The 20012-nt window shown below is 48.4% G+C and overlaps 3 protein-coding genes across 7 annotated transcripts; 1 reads left to right on the top strand and 2 right to left on the bottom strand.

Annotated features, from left to right (window-relative positions):
• Window positions 1-113: 113 nt before the first annotated feature.
• Window positions 114-7219, bottom strand: MEAF6 (MYST/Esa1 associated factor 6). Of its 5 annotated transcripts, XR_012583363.1 has the most exons (9): window positions 7060-7219; window positions 6840-6955; window positions 6666-6753; window positions 5468-5513; window positions 4788-4980; window positions 2096-2125; window positions 1936-1993; window positions 1304-1337; window positions 114-864 (listed from the first exon to the last, which is right to left on the bottom strand). XR_012583363.1 is itself a non-coding variant. In XM_074555856.1 (8 exons), the coding sequence occupies exons 1-8, from the start codon at window positions 7153-7155 to the stop codon at window positions 856-858; spliced, it is 612 nt and encodes a 203-aa protein (XP_074411957.1). In that variant the 5' UTR covers window positions 7156-7219; the 3' UTR covers window positions 114-855. The 5 variants fall into 5 exon arrangements, 3 of the variants coding, with proteins under 3 accessions (XP_074411957.1, XP_074411958.1, XP_074411959.1); XR_012583364.1 differs by lacking the exon at window positions 2096-2125; XM_074555856.1 differs by lacking the exon at window positions 1936-1993.
• A 1575-nt stretch (window positions 7220-8794) lies between these two features.
• On the bottom strand, window positions 8795-13609 carry SNIP1 (Smad nuclear interacting protein 1). Its single transcript, XM_074555851.1, has 4 exons — window positions 13374-13609; window positions 13196-13298; window positions 11422-11981; window positions 8795-10250 (listed from the first exon to the last, which is right to left on the bottom strand). The coding sequence occupies exons 1-4, from the start codon at window positions 13607-13609 to the stop codon at window positions 9986-9988; spliced, it is 1164 nt and encodes a 387-aa protein (XP_074411952.1). The 3' UTR covers window positions 8795-9985.
• Window positions 13580-19373, top strand: LOC102063034 (axonemal dynein light intermediate polypeptide 1). Its single transcript, XM_074555859.1, has 6 exons — window positions 13580-13711; window positions 13819-13895; window positions 13975-14144; window positions 14839-15017; window positions 17925-18089; window positions 19030-19373. Exons 1-6 carry the CDS (start codon window positions 13631-13633, stop codon window positions 19063-19065), a joined length of 708 nt encoding a protein of 235 aa, XP_074411960.1. The 5' UTR covers window positions 13580-13630; the 3' UTR covers window positions 19066-19373.
• The last annotated feature ends 639 nt before the right edge of the window (window positions 19374-20012 follow it).

The raw sequence follows: 20012 nt of genomic DNA, 5'->3' as shown, positions 1-20012 counted from the left end.
CCGGGGACAAGGAACAGCTCCAGTGCTAAAGGGGAAGAAGCCCAGCAAGGCCCCATAAAGCAGGTGAACACTAAAAAGCAGCAGGAGTCAGTTTGGACTGAATAAACCATGAGAAGAGACAAACATGGAACTTTTATTGTTTATGTACAAATGACAGAGGTTTGTATTAAAAAGAGAACCCACCCAAAGTCAGCGACAGTGAAGAGCTGGCACTGAGCTCTGGCCCTTCCTGCACCTAATGCACTGAGGAATATTGGGAGATGGTGTTTAAAATGAAAGAGAAGGGTTAAACTGCCTTCTTCTCTGCTTGAGTAAGAATCAAAAGCTGCTCCACAAAATGAAGAACCTTCCACTACACGGACTAAACAAAGAAACCCAAAGTCAACTTGTAACTATACACTTCAGCTTTAAAAAAGGCACAAAAAACCAAACAAAATAAAACCAGGAAAAAAAACCCCAAACCTGCAAAGCTAAATATCAGCAACAAAAGTAATTTAAGTCTCACAACATGGATGGGACACACTGAATCCTAGCCCAGTTCCAGTGGAAAAGGAAATGCCTCTGTGTGGGTCTGCAGGTGACAGGGGGCAGCAGTGTCAGCCTTTCCAGCAAGTTCCCGACCAAGGTGGAAGCACAGAACAGTCAGGAATTCAGAACTACTACAACTACTACACCACCTTTGTCCTCCTGCAACTCAGGTGATTTAAAAATGATGCAAAGTACATGGTCCAGGATTTCCTCCCCCCATCCAAGTCCCTTAGAGTGAGTCACTCCTGCTGCAGCTGCCATCCTGCTTCAGGGCTTCTCAGTGGGGAGTCACAGACCTAAATCCCAGGAGCATCAGCACTGATGGCTCTAGTAGTCCTGCAGAGAAAGGACAGCACATGCACATTAACACCTTCCCACCTCCGAGTGTGCTCTTGGAGCTGGGGGGTCTCAGTCCTCTCTCATCTCACACACCACTAGCTGCAGGCAGAACAGATCTTTCTCTTGTAGCTTAACATTGAAAAGCAGGACCCTGCCAACCTTGAGTATCAACTCAAACCAGATGCTTTTGATGCTCCAGATCATGACAAGAGGATGCAAAGCAGCTTTTTCCATGAGAAGCACACAGGAGTTATCTGTGACCTGGGCTCAGCTGCTGCCACAGCCAGGGGACAATGCTGACCTCACACTGCGACTCCTCAACCATGACAATAAAAACTCAAATGACAGCAGCAGCAGCAGGAGGGTTTTTAAAGCTTGTGAGTCAGCCAGCCCTTCCAGTGAGCAATGAAAACACAGACAGAGCACGGATACTTACGGCTCTTGGCTTTTTGTTTAACTTGAGATCAATCCTGTGGTTGGAAAGACAAGAGAAACGTCCATGTCAATACCTGACCCAACACCAGAGTTACTGCACAGGGCACAGCTAGACAGAGACTATGGTTAATCCATCCACTCCCAGCTGGCTGAGCCAGGGGCTGTGCCCAGGGTTACTGGGCACCAGAGCAGCACAGGAGAACCGAGTTATTATTTGCCAAAAAGCAGATTCCATCCACTCCCAGACAGAGCTAATCAAGGGGCACAATCAATCACAGGGCACTTAGGCAGTGAACAAGGGGAACTAGGCATGCTTTATGTTAATTTAATCTGCCAGAGGTGTAACTATGCCACAGGTAATTAGCCAGACATAGCGTGAGAGTTATTTACTTGGATAGAGAGAGGAGTTAGGATGACAGGGATTATATGAGCCAAAATTACTGAGTTAAGTACATTTTTCCAAAAGGAAATATCCAAGTCTATACTTATCTCCTTAAGCAGCAAAGCCAAAAGAATCAGTGTTTAAACTAAGTTTTAAAGTTAAAAAGTTTTATCTATTCAAATATGAAACAGAAAGGTAAAGAAGAGTGAAGTTAATTTATAATTTGCTGAAGTTATTAAATAAAATGTTACCTCCATCACGCTTTTCTGTTTTTAAAAAATACTTCCCAGCCTAACCTAATATACATACCTACAATTAAACAGATAAACTAGGGGTTAGCGAGGTCTCAAAAGGCACATCGTGTCTACACACTAACAACACAGCACAAGTACTAATTCAAGTCAAACTTACTCAAAGTCATAATCAAACATGCCAGACGGGCTGAGGGGCAGCATTTGAAAGGAAGAAAGCAATAGAAATTAATATACTAATGAATTAAATCAATTAATTGATTAGCCACCCTAGCGAGATCGCTAAAAAAATCAAATGAAATAAATAATAAAGCCAGTGTTCAAACACCATCAAGTTCTTCAGATATCTTAACCAGGACCGGACACAAAAAGCTCTCTGGCTTGGCAATGCAGAGTCCCCCTCCCCACTGGATTTTGGGAACAAGTGTTAGCAGAGGTGGGGTTGGGTCACACAGGGGATTTCAGGAGCTGGAGGAGGGGCAGCTGCCAGGAACCCAGAAGGGCTTGGGGAACCAAAGTGAGGGGTCAGGAAGCTGGAGAGGGGGCTGGGCTGCCAGGGCAAGGCAAAGCTGCTTCAGGCAGAGGTGACACAGAACTTGGTGCCCAACCTGCCCTGGGCTGCTCCCCCCACACCCCAACAATGCTGCTGTCCCCAGCTGGGGTACCCAGGGACATTGGGCCAGAGCTGAGCACTTTGGGGACTGTCCCACCCCCCATACAAGTGGCCTCCAGACACAGCTGTGCCCACAGCTGGCAGGACTGATCAGGGAATCCCATTCCAGCACTGCACTAAGAGCAAACAGCACTGGGTTTGCTCAAACCCAGCCAAGCACACAGAAAATCATCTCCAGCCTGGCCTTGCTGTGTGGCAGGGAGCAGAGGGACAGCACAGCCCCTGCAGCCACACCTGAGGCCCTGGGTGCACCTGGAGCCAAAGGTCCCACAGGGGAAGGCAGCGAGGCTCCTGCAGGGCCCTTCCCCAGCACCTCCCAGAACGGGGCAGCACAACCCAGAGTCGTGCTGGCAAGAGGAAAAATAAAGAGAAAAGCCAACATTTCTTTTATTTTTCTCTTTTGACCCCTCAGGGGACAGACCCACAGGTCTGGCTGGAGCACCTGTGGGGTTGTAGGGCCTGGAATGCCCTCGCTGCACGCTGTTGCTTGGGGGGTTTTAACCTAAACATATTCGAGAATTGTTTGGTCTTGTCTGCCAAAATTTAGGGGACACTCAGTAACAGCAATCACAATTTGAACAGAGTTTTTATTACAGACAAATTTAATGATCTTTTTATGGTTTTTAATTCTCTATCTGGCCCTGCTAAACATTACAAACAGTCCGTTCCTGCCTTGCTGAGCCCCTCGGAGTGTCTGAAGGGGCTTGGGAACACAGAGGCTGCCACAGGTGAGCAGGGCAGAGCTGCTCTGTCCAGCCAAAGCTGCACAGGGGGGATGAGAAGGAACCCAGAGCCACACAACCTGTTGGGGAACAGCTTCCCCCCAGCTCCTGTCCCTAAAGTCCAGGTCAAGGACCAGAGCAAAGAGATTTGTGTCAGTTCCAGCACCTGCCCTGCACCCCACCATGTTGTTGGCCATGGTTTGTGCAGGGAGAATATTTTATAATTTGTTTGAAATGGCAGTTTCCTTAAGCTGTACTTCAGTTTTACAGGTTGTTTCTCTGGACTTGTTCACGGATGTGGTTTCCTTGTGTTATTCCTGAACTTCTTCCAAATATCTACAGGCAAAAAAAGAGATTTGAACTTCTTTGGATTCCCAGCTCATGGGGAACAAAAGGGACATCCAGTCCTTTTGGATATCTGCCCAATTCAGGCTGCTGTAGGAAGCAAATTCTGACCTAAGAATTAAAGACATGCTAATGACTCAACACTTAATGAAGGCAAAAAAGGAGTTAAGCATTTTTCAAGCATTGTACCTACCTCACGTCCCCATCCCAACTGTCCCCAGCCCCCCTTGGAAGTTTTACCACTTTAAACCCTTTCTCTAATTGCATAGCAGGTCCCTTAAAGAGGAGAGCCAGGCAGAGCAAACAGCTCAGAGCTAGCACAGACTGGCTCTGAGAGAGCTTTTAAAACAAAAGAGTTTTAAAAGCTCCATTACTTCTATGAAATACTTAAGCCCCAGCTTCAGCAATCCTTCCAGACAGCTCTGCAGTGTCTCCTCTCCAGGGTTTTCCTCCCTCAGGACCTGACTCAGGCACTGTCACTGCCAGAGCCTGGCTGAGGGCACAGGATCCAGCTCACTGCCCTCATTATGCCCCAAGGGCAGAGCTGGACAGGTAAATCCAACCAGAAAAGAGTTCAAGGAATCTGTTCCATGTGAATTTCAGGTCAGTTTAATAACAAACACTCTGAGGTGAAGGTGACACAGCAACTTCTCTATGCCAGCACTGAGACTCGGTTGGGATGTGAGAGCTGGAAGGGGCCGGAGTGGAAATCCAGACACAGGGAGTGTCCAAAACCCCAAAAACATTCCCATTTGCATTCCACCCTCCCTCAAAGCAAGCACTAACATTCCTGTCCTCCTGGGCTCTGCAGAAACCAAGCAGCAAGCTCAGGAGGTCAGGACCAGCTGGAAGGAATAAACTTTATCCTGGAGAGATGGGAGAGCTGGAGAAGCTGCCCAGCTGTGCCACAGCTGGAGTGAGCACCCTGTGCTGCTTGTTTAACTTCCTCAGCACTCTCCCCTCCTCTTCCAAAAGCAGGAAAACCCCCAAAAAACTAACCCCAGCTGCCTGTTGGTTATTCCAACGTGTTACTGGTTCCCTTCAGGCAATAAATTCAATCCAGCCCCAGCCAGCTGTCCAGGTGTGGTGAGCAGGCTGCTGGTCCCACTGACCTGTGTCTGTTTTTGTTCTTTCTCTTTTTGTGGCTGCTGTGGTGGCTCCCAGAGGAAGTGGAGGAAGCAGCTTTCTGAGGCTTCACACCCTGCACGGAGCCATCCAGCTCTTCAGCATCCTCCTGGTTGGGCTCATTCTCCTGGTTGTGGAAGTCTGGAGAAGTGTCACTCTCTGTGCCACTGCCCGGCTCCCCTAGAGCAGGACAAAGCCAGGTGAGCACCAGGCTGAGCTCTTGGCACAGCCCTGAGTGGGAGAAACAGCCCCAGAACAGCAGCAGAGGCACCTGAGCAGCACCAGGTGAATCACAGAGCCTCTGCAGGATGGACAGGGAGCTGCTCCCCAGCACTGAGGAACCACATCTGATTTGGTGCTGGTCACAAAAAGGTTTCCCAGTGTCGTGGAGGTGAGTGGCCCCTCCCCAGGCCTCCTGTGACTGACACATCTACAGATGCAGGGCTTCAGCTCCTCCAGTCTCTTCCTCCACAGAGCACCAAAGCAAATTCAATCCTTTTCACACACAACAGAGCCCTCTGAGCCTGGAAGGAACTTGGGAAGTCAGGAGCAGCCTGAGGGCAGCAGACACAGGGGCTGGGCAGGGGAGCCAGACCCCAGACAGGGCAGAACGGTGGGGAGAGTGTAATTCTTCCCAAATTCAGAGCAAAATAACAAAGGCACTTACGCTTCTCAATGAGCTGGTCCTGCACTCCAGCTAATGCACTGACAGCCTGCAAAACAAACAGGGTGTCAAGGCAAGCAGGGATTCACTTCCCAGGGCTCAAAACACAGAGCCCAGGTCACACAGACAGGTCCCTCTGAAGTGCCCCAAGTGGCACCAGGGGTCTGGGGCAGAGACAAAGCCAGGGGACAGCAGTGACACCAGGGACAGGCACCCTCCCACCCCTAAACACCTGAAAAAGGGGCTCTGGGAAGAGGCTGCAGGGTGGGATGGGGGTGCTTAGGGCAGGGAGCCAGGGCAGGTATGGGATTTCAAATGGGGAAGTGATTCTGCAGGTGATCCCAGCAGGACTGAGGCACCAAGGGGCAGGGATGGGATGGGATGGGATGGGATGGGATGGGATGGGATGGGATGGGATGGGATGGGATGGGATGGGATGGGATGGGATGGGATGGGATGGGATGGGATGGGATGGGATGGGATGGGATGGGATGGGATGGGATGGGATGGGATGGGATGGGATGGGGATAAAACAGGAACAGGACTGGGGACAAGGAAAGGGATGGGATGGGGATCAAACAGGAGCAGGAATGGGAAGAAGGAAAGGGATGGGGATAAAACAGGAACAAGAATGGGGACAAGGAAAGGGATGGGATGGGATGGGATGGGATGGGATGGGATGGGATGGGATGGGATGGGATGGGATGGGATGGGGATAAAACAGGAACAGGATTGGGGACAAGGAAAGGGATGAAGATAAAACAGGAACAGGACTGGGGACAAGGAAAGGGATGGGATGGGGATAAAACAGGAGCAGGACTGGGGATAAGGAAAGGGATGGGATGGGGATAAAACAGGAGCAGGACTGGGGACAAGGAAAGGGATGAAGATAAAACAGGAACAGGACTGGGGACAAGGAAAGGGATGGGATGGGGATAAAACAGGAGCAGGACTGGGGATAAGGAAAGGGATGGGATGGGGATAAAACAGGAGCAGGACTGGGGACAAGGAAAGGGATGGGATGGGGATAAAACAGGAGCAGGACTGGGGATAAGGAAAGGGATGGGATGGGGATAAAACAGGAGCAGGACTGGGGACAAGCAAAGGGATGGGATGGGGATAAAACAGGAGCAGGACTGGGGACAAGCAAAGGGATGGGCACAGGGACGGTTATGGGGTCAGGGCTCATCCCAGCACTCACCGCTGCTGAGGTGACCGAGGACTTGCTGAAGAGCCTCTCGGCCTCCTTGAACTTGCGGTTCCTGCGGTCGTTTTTGCTGTTGGAGTTCCTGAAACAGAGACAGGCGCGATGGCGGGGCCGGGCGGGCGGGGGGGACCGGGCGGGCGGGCAGCGCCTCCTCCGCCCCTCACTCACTTCTGGTTGGTGAGATAGCGATCCCAGCCGCGGATGATGTTGCCGTACATCTGCGTGTCCTCCAGGTAGCTGCCCTCGAAGGCGTAGATCTGCCGCTCCAGGTTTGCCAGCGTCTCCTGCCGGGAAACACCGCCGCGCATGGAGCAGGCCGGGCCGCGCCGCTGCGGCCCCGCCGCTCCCCCGCCACCCGCACCGCACCGAGCCCTTCCCCGGTGCTCACCGCCAGCTCCTGCTTGCGTTTCACCAGCTCGGCGAGCTCCCGGCGGGTGTCCGGGATCTGAGGGGGCCCGCCGGCCTTGGCGTGCAGCGCGGCCATGGCGGCGCGGCCTGCGCGGGAGGGGCGGGCGGTGCCGGCGGCGGCCGCCAGGGGCGCTGCTGAGGCGGGAGGGGCGGGGCGATAACTCACCCTCATTAAACCCTGCACTCCTAATTAATTATCCTGACTATCCTGGGAGGATGAATGGGGCTCAACCAAACACAAATCCGAAAAATCCTAGCTTTTTCTTCCATCTCTCACCTAGGCTGAATAGCAATCAATATCATCTACAACCCTAAACTTACCCTCCTCAACTCCTACCTGGCTATCCCCTCAGCAGCCCTGGGAGGATGAATGGGGCTCAACCAAACATGAATCCTAAAAATCCTAGCTTTTTCTTCCATCTCCCACCTCATTATCATCTACAACCCTAAATTTACCCTCCTCAACTTCTACCAATACGCTATAATAACTGCAACCTTTTTCCTCACCCTAAACACAATCAAAGTCCTAAAGATTTCTGCCCTAATAACTGCATGGACCAAAATTCCATCAGTAAATGCAATACTCCCAAGGGTTGGAGCGTTCTGTGGTTCTGCCGCTAAAATTTCTGCTAAAAATTCAGATATCCCCCAATTCCAAGTTTTTTAGGGTCACTCTGAAAGGAAGGAGGGGTTTGTCTTTACAAACAACCTGTGGGTAGATAAAACCAGTGCTGAGAGGTAATAGAAGCAATAGGAAGGATTGCACTGATTGATAAATGATTCCATTTTGAGAAGGATTTGTCTTTACAAACTGTAGGTCTGCTAATAAATAAAATTGTATATTGAGAGATGAAAGGAACAATGGGAAGGATTCTGCTAATTCATAAATGGAATGAGAGGTTTGTCTTTGCAGACAAACTGTAGGTCTGCTAATAAATAAAACTGGGTACTGACATGAAGGAAACAATGGGAAGGATTCTACTGATTGATAAATGGAATGAGAGGGATTTGTCTTTACAGACAAACTGTAGGTCTGCTGATAAATAAAACTGGAAACTGAGAGATAAAAGAAGTAATGGGAAGAAGCATTAATTCCATAGAAATTCCACTGATTGGCACAAGGAAAATAAAAAGGGGGGTATACATTAGAAGGGGGTCTCTATTAGGTGTTCTGGGAAGTTTGTACCTCTCAAGTACCTCAGCCAGTCGGGAAAGAGAGAGGAAAATGCAGCTGGGAAATTGGGATAAAAAGTGTCCTATAACAGTCTGAGATACCCCATGGGAAATGCCCTATGGCCTCTCTCTTTATTGGAATAAAGTTACAGGACTCCTGTGTCTCCTTTTGGGACACAAACCTCAGGAGTTTGTGGATTAATTATCCTGACACCTCCAACCCAAACCCTTCTGTGATCCTATTAAACTGTGTCACTCTGATCCTCTGCAGTGACACTGGGGGCCAGTTTGCCCTTTTGCAGTACAGCAATTCTGTCACCTCCCATTCCTGTGAGAACCCTGTCAGGGCACACAGAATGAGCCACCTTGGGGTGAGAAAGGGGAGCAATACAAACCTCCTGTGCTCACAGCTTCTCCAGGGTCCAAATTGTGCAGTTTTGAACTTATTTGCTTTCTTTACTACAGAAACAAGTACTAAAACTTCAAGTGTTCTGAGGAAAAAAGAAGGCTAGAAAAATACTACAACTGAAAGCAATCAAGGCTAAATTTACAAACTGTTTATTTAAAAACCCTTGGAGTAGATATAAAGGAGCTCCTCCTGCTCAAACCCCATCCTACCCATCTGAAACCCCAGAGCAATGCCCCATATTTACACTATCCATGTGTACAACAAGCACCTTTGTGTACAGTCTGTACACAGCAGGGACAAACAGGTGAGACCACAAACACCCAGGTGAGTCAGTGAAGTGTGGGACACACACATTGAACATAAAGCAACGTTGGAGAGACACCAAAAACTCTGCAACTCCCAGTGAGTGGGACTGGTGGTTCTCTCCCTAAACACTGACTTCTTCACTGTTAAACAAAGGACTTGGGTACCCAAGTTTTTATAAAAAGAGAACTTAAATAGTGCAAACTGGTTAAAACATGTCACCCTATCAAAGGTGGTTCTGTCTGACACAAACAAACCCTGGGGTGGGGTCAGGAAAAAGGGTTCTAGCTTACAACCCAGACACTCCACATCCAGGACAGCTTCAGCATCATGTGTGGGAACAGGGAACTTGGGTCACAGTCTCATCACCTGAAATTCCAGGAACTGTTTAACTTCTGTTTCACATTCCCCTGTGATTTCCAGGCGGAATTCCAGTGAAATGCCCGTCCCTCAGTCACCATGAGACAAATTAAATACTAAAAACATACAAATACATGAGAATCTTTGCCACATTTCTGCCATTTTAGCAGTGATCCAGGTAAATTCTCCTGTCAGAACTCCCAACAGGCAGAGGAATTTGGCAAACTAGGGAGCAGGACGTGCATCAGGTACTCTCTAACTAACCTTTCAGTCTGTAGCATTTTCAAAGGGCTACAACAAAACAAGTCATAAAAATAATTTTCCAGATGCTGTCTGTGTTTGACATGGTTTGCTGGAAGAGTCTGGCAACATCTGGTGGAGGGTTTCCAGCACCAAGAGTTTTCACATCCAGGTGCTCTTCGGCTTCTTGGGAGACAAATAAAATAAAAAATAAAGCTGTAATTCTTGATATGCAAAACTATCAAACACAAATAACGAGCAAAGCCCCTCAAAACAAACTATGGGAACAGACCAGCAACAGAGAAAGGACTTTAAGGCAACAAGAGGCATCAGTGCTGCAATGCTCCACGTTCACATCCCAGTCCCGTTCCACCGCAAGGAGTTTCCCTCCTCTGCCTCTCCCCAGCTTCTCCCTCCTCCGTTAACTGTCAGACTCCTCCTCCTTCTCCTCATCCTCATCATCGTCCTTGGTGTTGGCCTCAGATTTGTCAGAGGACTCGTGGAGCAGCACGTACTCCCTGCTGCTGAAGCCGAACTTGAGCACGTCCTTCTCCTTGAGTTCGTAGTAGCGCTGGGGCTCGATGCGCTGGTTGTTGAGGAAGGTGCCGTTCCCCGAGCCCAGGTCGATGATGTAGGGCCTCACCCTGCGGCCCACGGTGCCGTCAGCCCGGGTGTACTCCACCAGCCTGCAACAAAACCACTGCTGAGCCACCTGAGACACTACAAACGTGTTCATAAAGCAGCAGGGGCAGAAACTGTGCTCTGCAGGGAGGTGGGAAGATGGCTTATAACTAAGGGTCTTGTAACTTTTTGATCTAAACTGTAAAAATGTGAACTAAACTCACCTATGTAAGAAAACAAAACAAAAAAAAACCCTGCATTATCAAAAAAATTTAAAAACCTTAAATTCCTTCCAAATTCCTCCCACTCCCCAAGCTCTCACTGGTACTGGAAGACGGCTTATAACTAAGAACATTGTAACTTGTTAACCTATACTTACAAACACCAACTAAACTCACTTTTCTTACTTGTGTAGGAAAAAAACCCAACTGAATTATTAAAACCAATTCCAAAATATCATCCTAAATTCCTTCAAAGCCCCTCCCACTCCTGAGTCTCACCGGTAGGGGAAGACAGCTTATAACTAAGTATAACTTGTAACTTTTTAACCTATACTGTAAAAACATGAACTAAACTCACTTTTCCTACTTAGGTAAAGAAAAAAAACCAAACAACTGCATTATCAAAACCAATTCAAAATTCTTAAATTCCTTCCAAACTCCTCCCACTCCCTCGAGCTCTCACTGGTATTTGAAGACAGCTCATAACTAAGAGTCTTGTGACTTTTTAACTTATACTGAAAAAATGAGAACTAAACTCCCTTACCTATGTAAAAAAAAAAAACCAAAAAAAAACCCAAAAAAACTGCATCATCAAAAACAATTAAAAAATCTCATCTTAAATTCCTTCAAAGCTCCTCCCACTCCCAAGCTCTCACCAGTACTGGAAGACAGCTTACAACTAAGTATAACTCATAACTTCTTAACCTAAACTGTAAAACCATGAACTAAACTCACTTTTCTTACTGATGTAGAAAAAAACCAAGACAAACCGCATTATCAAAACTAATTCAAAAACCTTCAATTCCTTCAAAGCTCCTGCCACTCCGAAGCTCTCACTGGTACTTGGGGACAGCTTATAACTAAGTCTTGTAACTTTTTAAACTATACTTATAAGCATGAACTAAACTCACTTTTCTTTCTTATGTAAAAACAAACAAACAAACAAAAAATGGCATTACCAAAACCAATCCAAAACCCCTTAAATTCCTCCCAAACCCCCCCTGCCGAGCCTCACCGGTACTGGAAGACGGCGTGCTGCTTGGAGCAGGAGGGGTGGTCGATGGGGATGTCGGCGATGCGGCGGTGCCGGCCCAGCAGGTAGGCGCTCTGCCTGTGGATGTACATCACGGGTAGGAACTCGTCGTTCTTGAAGGGGTACAGGCGCCAGCGCGTCTTGGGGATGCGCGCCTCGGGCGGCTCGCTGTACTTGATCACCACGCCCCGGAAGGTGTTGCTGTCCTCCAGCAGCGCCCCCGACAGCTCGAAGCTCGGTTTCTCCTTGTTGGCGGCGGGTTTTTCTTTCTGTTTGCTGTCTGACTGCCAGGGCTCAGCGTTGGGCTCGCCCTGCCGGTGCTCTCGCCTCCTCTCGTTGTGCAGCTCTCTCTCCGCCTGCTGCTCCCGCAGGTTCTGTGCGTCCCGCTCGTGGCTGCGAGCTCCAGGGTTCTTCTTCCTGTCTGAGTGCTCCTTGTGCCTGTCCCTGTCCCCGCTCCTGTCGCGGTCCCGCCGCTGCTCCTGCTCTGCTGGGTGCCTCTGCTTCCTCTCCTCCTTCACCCTGCCACAGTGATCCTCCCGCTCCTGCAGGGACAGCCAGAGTCAAACAGCAGCTCAGCTACCTCGGCCTTTTGGAAAATCGGCACCTTATAACTAAGTAGAACTTGTAACTTTTTAACCTATGCTGTAAAAATAGGAACTAAACTCGTTTACCTATGCAAAAAGCCCCCCAAAACTAAACTGCATTATCAAAACCAATTCAGAACCCTTAAATTCCCTCCCGACCCTGCCCACTCGCTGAGCTCTCACTGGTACTTGGGGATAGCTTTTAACTAAGAGCCTTGTAACTTTTTAACCTATACTGTAAAAACGTGAACTAAACTCACTTTTGTTACTTCTGTAAAAAAACCAACTGCATTATCAAAACCAATTCAAAAATCATTTTAAATTTCTTCCAAACTCCTGCCAGTCCCCAAGCTCTCACTGGTACTGGAAGATGACTTATAACTAAGAGCCTTGCAACTTTTTAACCTGTACTGTAAAAATCTGAACTAAACTCACTTACCTATGTAAGACAACAAAAAAACCTCTGCATTATCAAAACCAATTGAGAAATCATCTTCAATTCCTACAAAACCCCTCCCATTGCTGAGTCTCACTGATACTGGAAGATGGCTTATAACAAAGAGTCTTGTAACATTTTAACCTGTAAAAACATGAACTTTTAAACTGTAAAAAAACAAACTGAACAGCAGCTCATCTACCTCGGCCTTTTAGACAATCCCAGTCCCACACTGGGAAAACACACGCTGGGATGTCCCTCCCTCGTGTTTGAGGCATGGGGAGGAACACCTGTGGCTTGCACACAGGGGAAATAAATGAGGGTGCAATGCTGAACCCACCACTGGTGACACTAAAATGACATCGATGCAGATATACAGAGAGTATTTACACAGGAGGCAGAAAGGGTCTTGCCATCTTACTGGGGTGCAGCTCTGACACCACCTAGAACAGATTTCCCTGCCAAACCACTTGGGTTCCCGCAATTTGCATGGAATAAAGCGCCACAAACAGGCGGTGCAGCCTGCTCTGGGGAAAGGATGCAGCTCCCTGCGCTGTGGCACCGGCAGGGCTCGGAGAGGAGCTCCAGGCACGGGTGGCACAGCTGAGCTGGGCAGCGGGAGCTCCTGACTCCCCAGACAAGGGACACCGGGCAGGGCCCTGTCTGAACCGACTTTCTGTGCCCGCCAGGCCGAGTCCCGGGAACCGGGCCCCGCTGTACCGACAGCCCCGCTCACCTGCTTCACCCTCACGGCGCCGTGGTGCGGGCTGTGGCTGCGGCTCCTCCTGCCTCGCGGCGAGCGGCTCCTCCTCCCGGACTTGCTCCTCCGCCGCGGCGACCTGCGGAACAACGGGAGGAGTTGAGCGGCGGGGCCGGGCCGAGCGTGGCGGGGCCGAGCGGCTGGGCCTCCTCACCTGCTGCCCGCGCGAGGTCCTGCCGGGCCCCGCCGCTCCTCGCTCGGGCTGCGCCGGGGGCTGCGCCGCTCGGCCTTCACCGCCACCTCCCGCCGCCGCCGCCGCTCTCTCCGCCGCTCCTCCGCCGCGGCCTCCATGGCGCCCGTCCCGACGGAAGTGCCGCCACTTCCGCCCCGCCGGTACTTCCGGCCCGCCGGCGCTTCCGCCCGGGCGTTGGTGCGCGGCGCGGTCGCCATGGTGACAGTGCCGCGGCCGCCATGGCGGCGCCGCCGGAGTCGCTGCTGCGGTACTGCCCGCCCGTGGTGGTGTCCCACCGAGAAGACAGGCCCTCCGCGGCGGTGAGCGCCCACGGGGGCACGCAGGGGGGCACCGCGCTCCGCCGGGGCTGAGCGGGCCGGGGACGCGGTGCCCTGCCCGCTGCTACAGCGCTGTCGTGTTCCCGCAGGGTCAGGCTCCGCGCACCCCCGCCGGCTTCGCCACGCAGCAGCCGCAGGAGCTCCTGAACCTCATCCTGCCGCCGCGGTGAGCGGGGCCGGGCCGGGGCCGGCGGTGCCCGGGGGGCGCCCGGTGCCTCCGGTAACGGCCAGTGCTTGTCTGGCAGGGAGTGGGAGGAGGCGCAGAAGCTCTGGGTGCAGGAGGTGAGCACCGCGCCCAGCACCCGCCGAGACGTCGTGCAGCTGCAGGAACAGCTGGACCGGCAGCTGCAGCAGCGGCAGGCGCGGGAGACCGGGCTGTGCCCCGTGCGCAGGGAGCTCTACACGCAGTGCTTCGGTCAGTACCCGACACAGCTCCCACCCTGGGGACACCCTGCACATGAAAAACAGCCTTAAATCCTCCTAGTTACCCTCTTAGCTGCACTTCAACCGAGTTTATTTAAAGTTACTTATTGCCGTTTTTATGTTACACTCTAATGACACAATGCTGGGCTCCCAAAGGTGAGGGGATGCCTGCACGTGAAAAACAGCTTTAAATCCTCATAGTTATGCTCTTAGTTACATTTCAACTGAGTTTATTTAAAGTAACTTATAGCTCTGTGTGTGTTGCACACTCTAATGACACAGTGCTCAGCTCCCAAAGGTGAGGGGTGGCCATGGGTTGGAGAGCAGGGTCCTCTGAGGGCTCCCCCATGACTGCAACAATCATTACACATTTTTAAGTGTTTGCTGTTGCAGATTAGGGGATCAGCTAATCACTGGCATTACCTGAAGGGCTGCACCACCACTCTGCTTTTACCTGCTGTGCTCAATGTAACAAAACACTGCACAAACCAGCAACCCATCAAATTCCTCCTTCTCCATAAAACCTGCAAACCCACAAGTTATTTACACAAACCGTGTGAGAAAGTTTGTTACAGGAATATAAACATGAGAATGCTTAGAAAACCTTGAATAATCCGTGTGACAGCGAGCTGAGCAGCCGTGTCCCTGGCAGAGGCACTGCAGGCTCTGTCCCTCCTCCCTTGCAGACGAGCTGATCCGGCAGACCACGGTGAGCTGTGCGGAGCGGGGGCTGCTGCTGCTGCGCGTGCGGGACGAGCTGCAGCTGACGCTGTCGGCGTACCAGGCGCTCTACGAGAGCAGCGTGGCCTTCGGCGTGCGCAAGGCGCTGCAGGCCGAGCAGGGCAAGGCCCACCTGGAGAAAAGGGTGAGACACCTGCCACAAAGGGTCTGAAGGACACGGGGTGGAAGCAGATTTCCTTGCTGGAAGAGCCTGAATGAGAAATGTGGGACTCCAAAATGCAGTTTGTAACATCCAAGTGGTTACAGCAGTCTAGGATCGTGGGTGACAGAGCCTGTGCCTACAGCTGGAGTCCTGCATCTCTCATTTAAGCTCTTACTAATGGCGCTCCACGTTGGGCACCACTGTAAGAGCTTAAATGAGAGATGTGGAACCTCATGCAGCTCTTCAAAATGCAGTTTGTTGCATCCAAGGTGTTATAGCAGTCCAGGGTCGTGGGCAACAGAGCCTCTGCCCACAGCTGCCAGCTCCAGCTGCAGGCAGGCCTGGAGTCCTGCATCCCTCATTCAGGCTATTACTAATGGTGCCTCACGTTGGGCGCCACTGTAAGAGGTTAAAAGAGAGATGTGAGACTCCAGGCAGCTCTCTAAAATGCAGTTTGTTACATCCAAGTGGTTACAGCAGTGCAGGGCTAGGGGTGACAGAGCCTGTGCCTAAAGCTGGAGTCCTGCATCCCTCATTCAGGCTCTTACTGATGGCATCCCATGTTGGGCACCACTGTAAGAGCCTGAATGAGAGATGTGGGACTCCAGGGGCTCTCCAAAATGCAGTTTATTACATCCAAGAGGTTACAGCAGTCCAGGGTCATGGGTGACAGAGCTCTGCCCACAGCTGTCAGCTCCTGCCGCCCACAGACCCTTTAGTTATAGTTACATTGCATGATATACTTTTCTTTTGGTTACAATCCATTCTATACTTCTCTTTGCTGAGCATCTCAATACAGCAGAACCAATCTATACCTTAACTTTTATCTATAGCCTATCATAACTACTATAATTACCATATTCATGTTACTGTTCTCCAATCACTAAAAGTTAGTACATTACAGTTTAAGCTAGAAGTTGGTTTTCAATTTTCTTGCAGTGGAAAATTCTGAGACCTTTTTTCTACTTGCAACATTGGCAGGCTTGTTTGCCTGTGCTATCTTTCTGCTTGGTAAAAACATCTTCTGTTTAAAGTGAGTTTATTCTTTGCTCTAAGCCATAAAAACCCCTTCTAACTAACACCCCCTTTGCCTCCTTGGTTATCCAGTAAGACTGACTCAGCAATTCTTTTCTTCTATATCAAAACTTGCTTTCTTTTCTATTCCTTCATCAGACTCTACATTTAAAATTCTTTCTGCTAAGCACACGTATCTCTGAGACTTTCTTGTCAAACTTTCATCCTTCCCAACACCTTGCCAAACTACTTGGGTTCCTGTGGTTGTGTTCACAGGGGTCCCAGGACAAGGGAAGAGATGAGAATCTTGACTCCATGTTGCAGAAGGCTGATTTATTATTTTATATTAACATATTATATTAAGATATATATTATATTAAAAGAAAATGATATATTAGAACCATACTAAAATAATAGAAGAAAGGATTTCATCAGAAGGCTAGAAAGGAATGGAATGATAATAAAATCTTGTGACTGACCAAAGACTGGACTTTGATTGGCCATTAATTAAAAACAACCACATGAGACCAATCACAGATGCACCTGTTGCATTCCACAGCAGCAGATAGTTATTGTTTACATTTCATTTCTGAGGCCTCCCAACTTCTTAGGAGAAAAGATCCAACTAAAGGATTTTTCATAAAATATGTCCTTGACAGGTTCCCACAAGGCGCTTTGCAGGCACTGTGTGAACTATGGGAAAGTTGTTTCCTTTCCCACAGTCTGCACAGTGGAATTTTTGTCTGCTATGCTAATTCCAAACCTCCACCTTGACACCTTCCTGTTTGCCTTCCAGTGTTTATATCAAGTTTCTGTTGTGGTGGGTTATTTTATGGGAAGATCCTTCTTTGATACTGTTTAGAGAATTTATTATGTCAAGTTTCTGTTGTGGTGGGTTATTTTATAGGAAGATCCTCTTTGATAGTGTTTAGAAAATTTCTGCTCTTTAAATCTCTACAGCTTCCCACTGCACAATGGATTCTAAATAATTACACTAAAAATATTGTCCGCTGTCTCTGCTCACCATGTATGAACTGATACTGAATTTCTTTCTCTTTTACTGTTGAAAACAATGCAAAAGCAGAGTTTAATTAGTGCTAGTATCCCAATTAATGTAATACAATTATTTTACTGAAACCTGTTATCTTTTTTCAAGTCTTGACTGAGAATTAAAGAGAGACAAGGTGAATGACACCTTGGGGCCCTGTGATGGAGCTTTCTGCACATGAACATAGCAGATTTTATATCCTTAAATTCATTGTTTCTGTTTCCACAGGATGGCAGCAAAGACCATCAAAATACTCAGCTCACTCTCCTCGGACTTAGCTGCTCTTCTGAAGCTTGTTGCACAGCTTTAAATATTGCACCACACGCCACTTTGTCCTGACACCTTAAATTTTAGCTCTTGTATTTTTCAGATTCTGCACTGCATTAGTATATAACTCTGAACTGAATATAGAGTGTTAGCAGTTCTCTTCACAGTTTAGTTAGCCAAACAATCCTTTTTCCTTTCCTGAGCACACCATTATAGCTTCAGGTCCAAAAAGTATGAGTAGTAAATTGAGGAGAGCAAACTGGGAGGATGGGACTTCATAACATGAAGCTGTAATTCAACAACTAACTCCAATATGTACATGGACCAATACTTATAAAACTGTGAAAACTCTTGACCCATGGTGCATTTTGGGTGTAGCTACAACCAAGTTCTTGTACTGCCCAAGATGTGTCCTTTGAAGGCCTTTTAATAAAACCTCCTTCATTCCTTTAACTCTGTCTAGCCTCTATTCTAGGGAGCCTCTCAAGGCATCAGTCCCATCTGAACTGAAAATTGACTATTTTCCAACAAAACTTGAGACATCTGTGCTCTTTCCCAAGATTGCAGAGCTGGAAGAGGAGAAGGAGGAGCTGGAAAAACAAGTGAGCGAAGAGAAAGCGAAATGTGAGGCCATTGAAAGGCAAGAAACAGAACGGAGAGAAATAGAAGAGAAGAAACACAGTGAGGAGGTTCTGTTCCTCAAACGGACAAACCAGCAGCTGAAGGTCAGTACAAATCCAGAATTCCAAATACTAGTGGTAAAATTCTCATTAAAACCATTAAAGCCCTAGTAACACAACACACCATTTAACATTAAATATTACCCAAGAACAACTGTGCAGGGACCGGATAATTATTTGTGCTTGTGGCTTTGGGGAGAACAGAGCTGCTGCTCTGTACTTTGTTTTTAAAAGGAAAAACAAACCCCCACATCTTTTAAGTAAGGAAAGAATGTCACCCTGAACAGCATCAAATGTTTCTGGCTACAGCTAAAAACATTTCCCTTAGAGCAGGCTGATTTTCCTGCAGATCTTGCTTTTTAACTCAGATTTTCAGGCTGCCTTGGAATGTTTTAAGACACAAAATCTTAGATCAGATGTGTGTTGCCTCTGAATCAGATTCTTTTTTGAAGTACCTGTACTTGACCAGCTGTGTGTGCCACTGCTGAGGGTTATTATGGCTGCTCCCATCCATCCACTAACTGGCATCAAATTTTCTCACTAATCACAAAATTTGCTGTTCCCAGCTACTCTTGTCCTGGAGTCAGTTCATGTTCCAAATGCTAGAGAGCCAAATACTTAATTTAGCTCACATAGTCCAGCTTCAAATCTGAGAATTCAGACCACTGTTTCAACAGCTTTTATTTAATTTCCTCCTCAATGCTTCACATTCTAAACAGAATCTCTCATCGTACAGAGCCAAGGCCAGCTCTCTTCTCCTCAGAATGTAACAAATTTCATGCCAGGAACGACAAACTAATTTATAAAACATGTAGGAACGGAATTGCTGGGGAACAAACCTGGCCTGGCTCTCCTGGCAGCAGCACAGCATCCCTCAGCTCCTTGCTGTGAACATCCAACAGAAAATTTAGCCCTCCACAGCACTGAAGGTTTATTTTTTAGGTTAGGAAATCTAATTTGTCTCACTGTCTCATTTGTTTTTCAGGCCCAACTTGAATGCATCATTGCAGCAAAGAATTAATTGTTTTGTTGTCCTCAAGGCAGGCTCAGAAGAGCTGTCAGAGCAAGAAGCTTGCAATTAGTGACAAAGATTTGTCTTCCTAAAATGATCTTGAGTTTTCACTTACCAGTAACAGCAGGCAGTGTAACTGTGTTCTTTCTTTCTCTCTTGAAGAGTTGAAATTCAAGAGCTTTTATTAATTATTGCTCCCTCCTTCAGAGCCATCTCAGCAGTCAGCTCTTTGAACAGTGAACTTGTCTGGAACTTGCCTGTTGGTAATGTGCTAATGACCTTCAAAGCAATAACTAATAAATATTTTTAAATGCAAACATCTCTCTGACATTATTAATTTGAAAATGTTGTAGAAGATTCAGAAATATAGAAGTGCTTACAAGCAAAGTCACATGCACCAAGAAAGAAATGGCAGCTCACTCTTGGACAGGTGTCTTGGGGGCATTTCCATGAGTACCTGCTGGTGTCAACTGCACATGGAAATCCCTTGTCAGAACCATCAGCAGTGACAGCACAGGCAACAGCAGAGCTCTGGGTGTGATTATTTCTGGTGAAAGGAAGGGGCACAATGGCACTCACAGATTCACTTCTCACTGGAAGCAAATGAAATCCCTGCTTGAGGTACCTCTGTGAGCAGCTGGTTACACAGAAGGTGAACAAGGCAAAGAGAATTCCCTGTAGTCATGTGAAAAACCCCACAAAGCCAGTTTCCAGAACTGGAAAAACTGGGTTTCCAGAACAAAACCCACCCAAACCCCACCACTGAGCAACACTGGAATAGCTGCTTGGCTACTGCAGTGTTTGCTGGCCTGGGACAGCGATGTGGAAATACCACCAGCTCCAACTGCACAAAGAACTTTCAGATGATGCAGAAACAAAGACAGAGATGCTGCTCCTGGGGCCAGGACAGACCGGTCACACTGGGCTTTGAACAGGAACCGCAAGTTTTATAGTAA

The sequence above is a fragment of the Zonotrichia albicollis genome, chromosome 20 (genome assembly GCF_047830755.1).
Source record: "Zonotrichia albicollis isolate bZonAlb1 chromosome 20, bZonAlb1.hap1, whole genome shotgun sequence".
NCBI lineage: Eukaryota > Metazoa > Chordata > Aves > Passeriformes > Passerellidae > Zonotrichia > Zonotrichia albicollis.
The sequence above is the reverse complement of the archived record's forward strand: the minus strand, read 5'-3'. Positions and strand labels throughout refer to the sequence as shown.

Excerpts from the sequence above, each read along its gene's own strand:
- SNIP1 (XM_074555851.1), bottom strand. The coding sequence starts at position 13,609 with ATGGCGACCGCGCCGCGCACCAACGCCCGGGCGGAAGCGCCGGCGGGC. Across the intron at positions 13,299-13,373 it reads GGACCTCGCGCGGGCAGCAG|GTCGCCGCGGCGGAGGAGCA; the intron begins GTGAGGAGGCCC and ends GTTGTTCCGCAG. Across the intron at positions 11,982-13,195 it reads GCGCCGTGAGGGTGAAGCAG|GAGCGGGAGGATCACTGTGG; the intron begins GTGAGCGGGGCT and ends CTGTCCCTGCAG.
- MEAF6 (XM_074555856.1), bottom strand. The coding sequence starts at position 7,155 with ATGGCCGCGCTGCACGCCAAGGCCGGCGGGCCCCCTCAGATCCCGGAC. Across the intron at positions 4,981-5,467 it reads GGACCAGCTCATTGAGAAGC|GGGAGCCGGGCAGTGGCACA; the intron begins GTAAGTGCCTTT and ends GTCCTGCTCTAG. Across the intron at positions 1,338-2,095 it reads ATGTTTGATTATGACTTTGA|GATTGATCTCAAGTTAAACA; the intron begins GTAAGTTTGACT and ends TTCCAACCACAG.
- LOC102063034 (XM_074555859.1), top strand. The coding sequence starts at position 13,631 with ATGGCGGCGCCGCCGGAGTCGCTGCTGCGGTACTGCCCGCCCGTGGTG. Across the intron at positions 13,712-13,818 it reads AAGACAGGCCCTCCGCGGCG|GGTCAGGCTCCGCGCACCCC; the intron begins GTGAGCGCCCAC and ends GTGTTCCCGCAG. Across the intron at positions 13,896-13,974 it reads AACCTCATCCTGCCGCCGCG|GGAGTGGGAGGAGGCGCAGA; the intron begins GTGAGCGGGGCC and ends CTTGTCTGGCAG.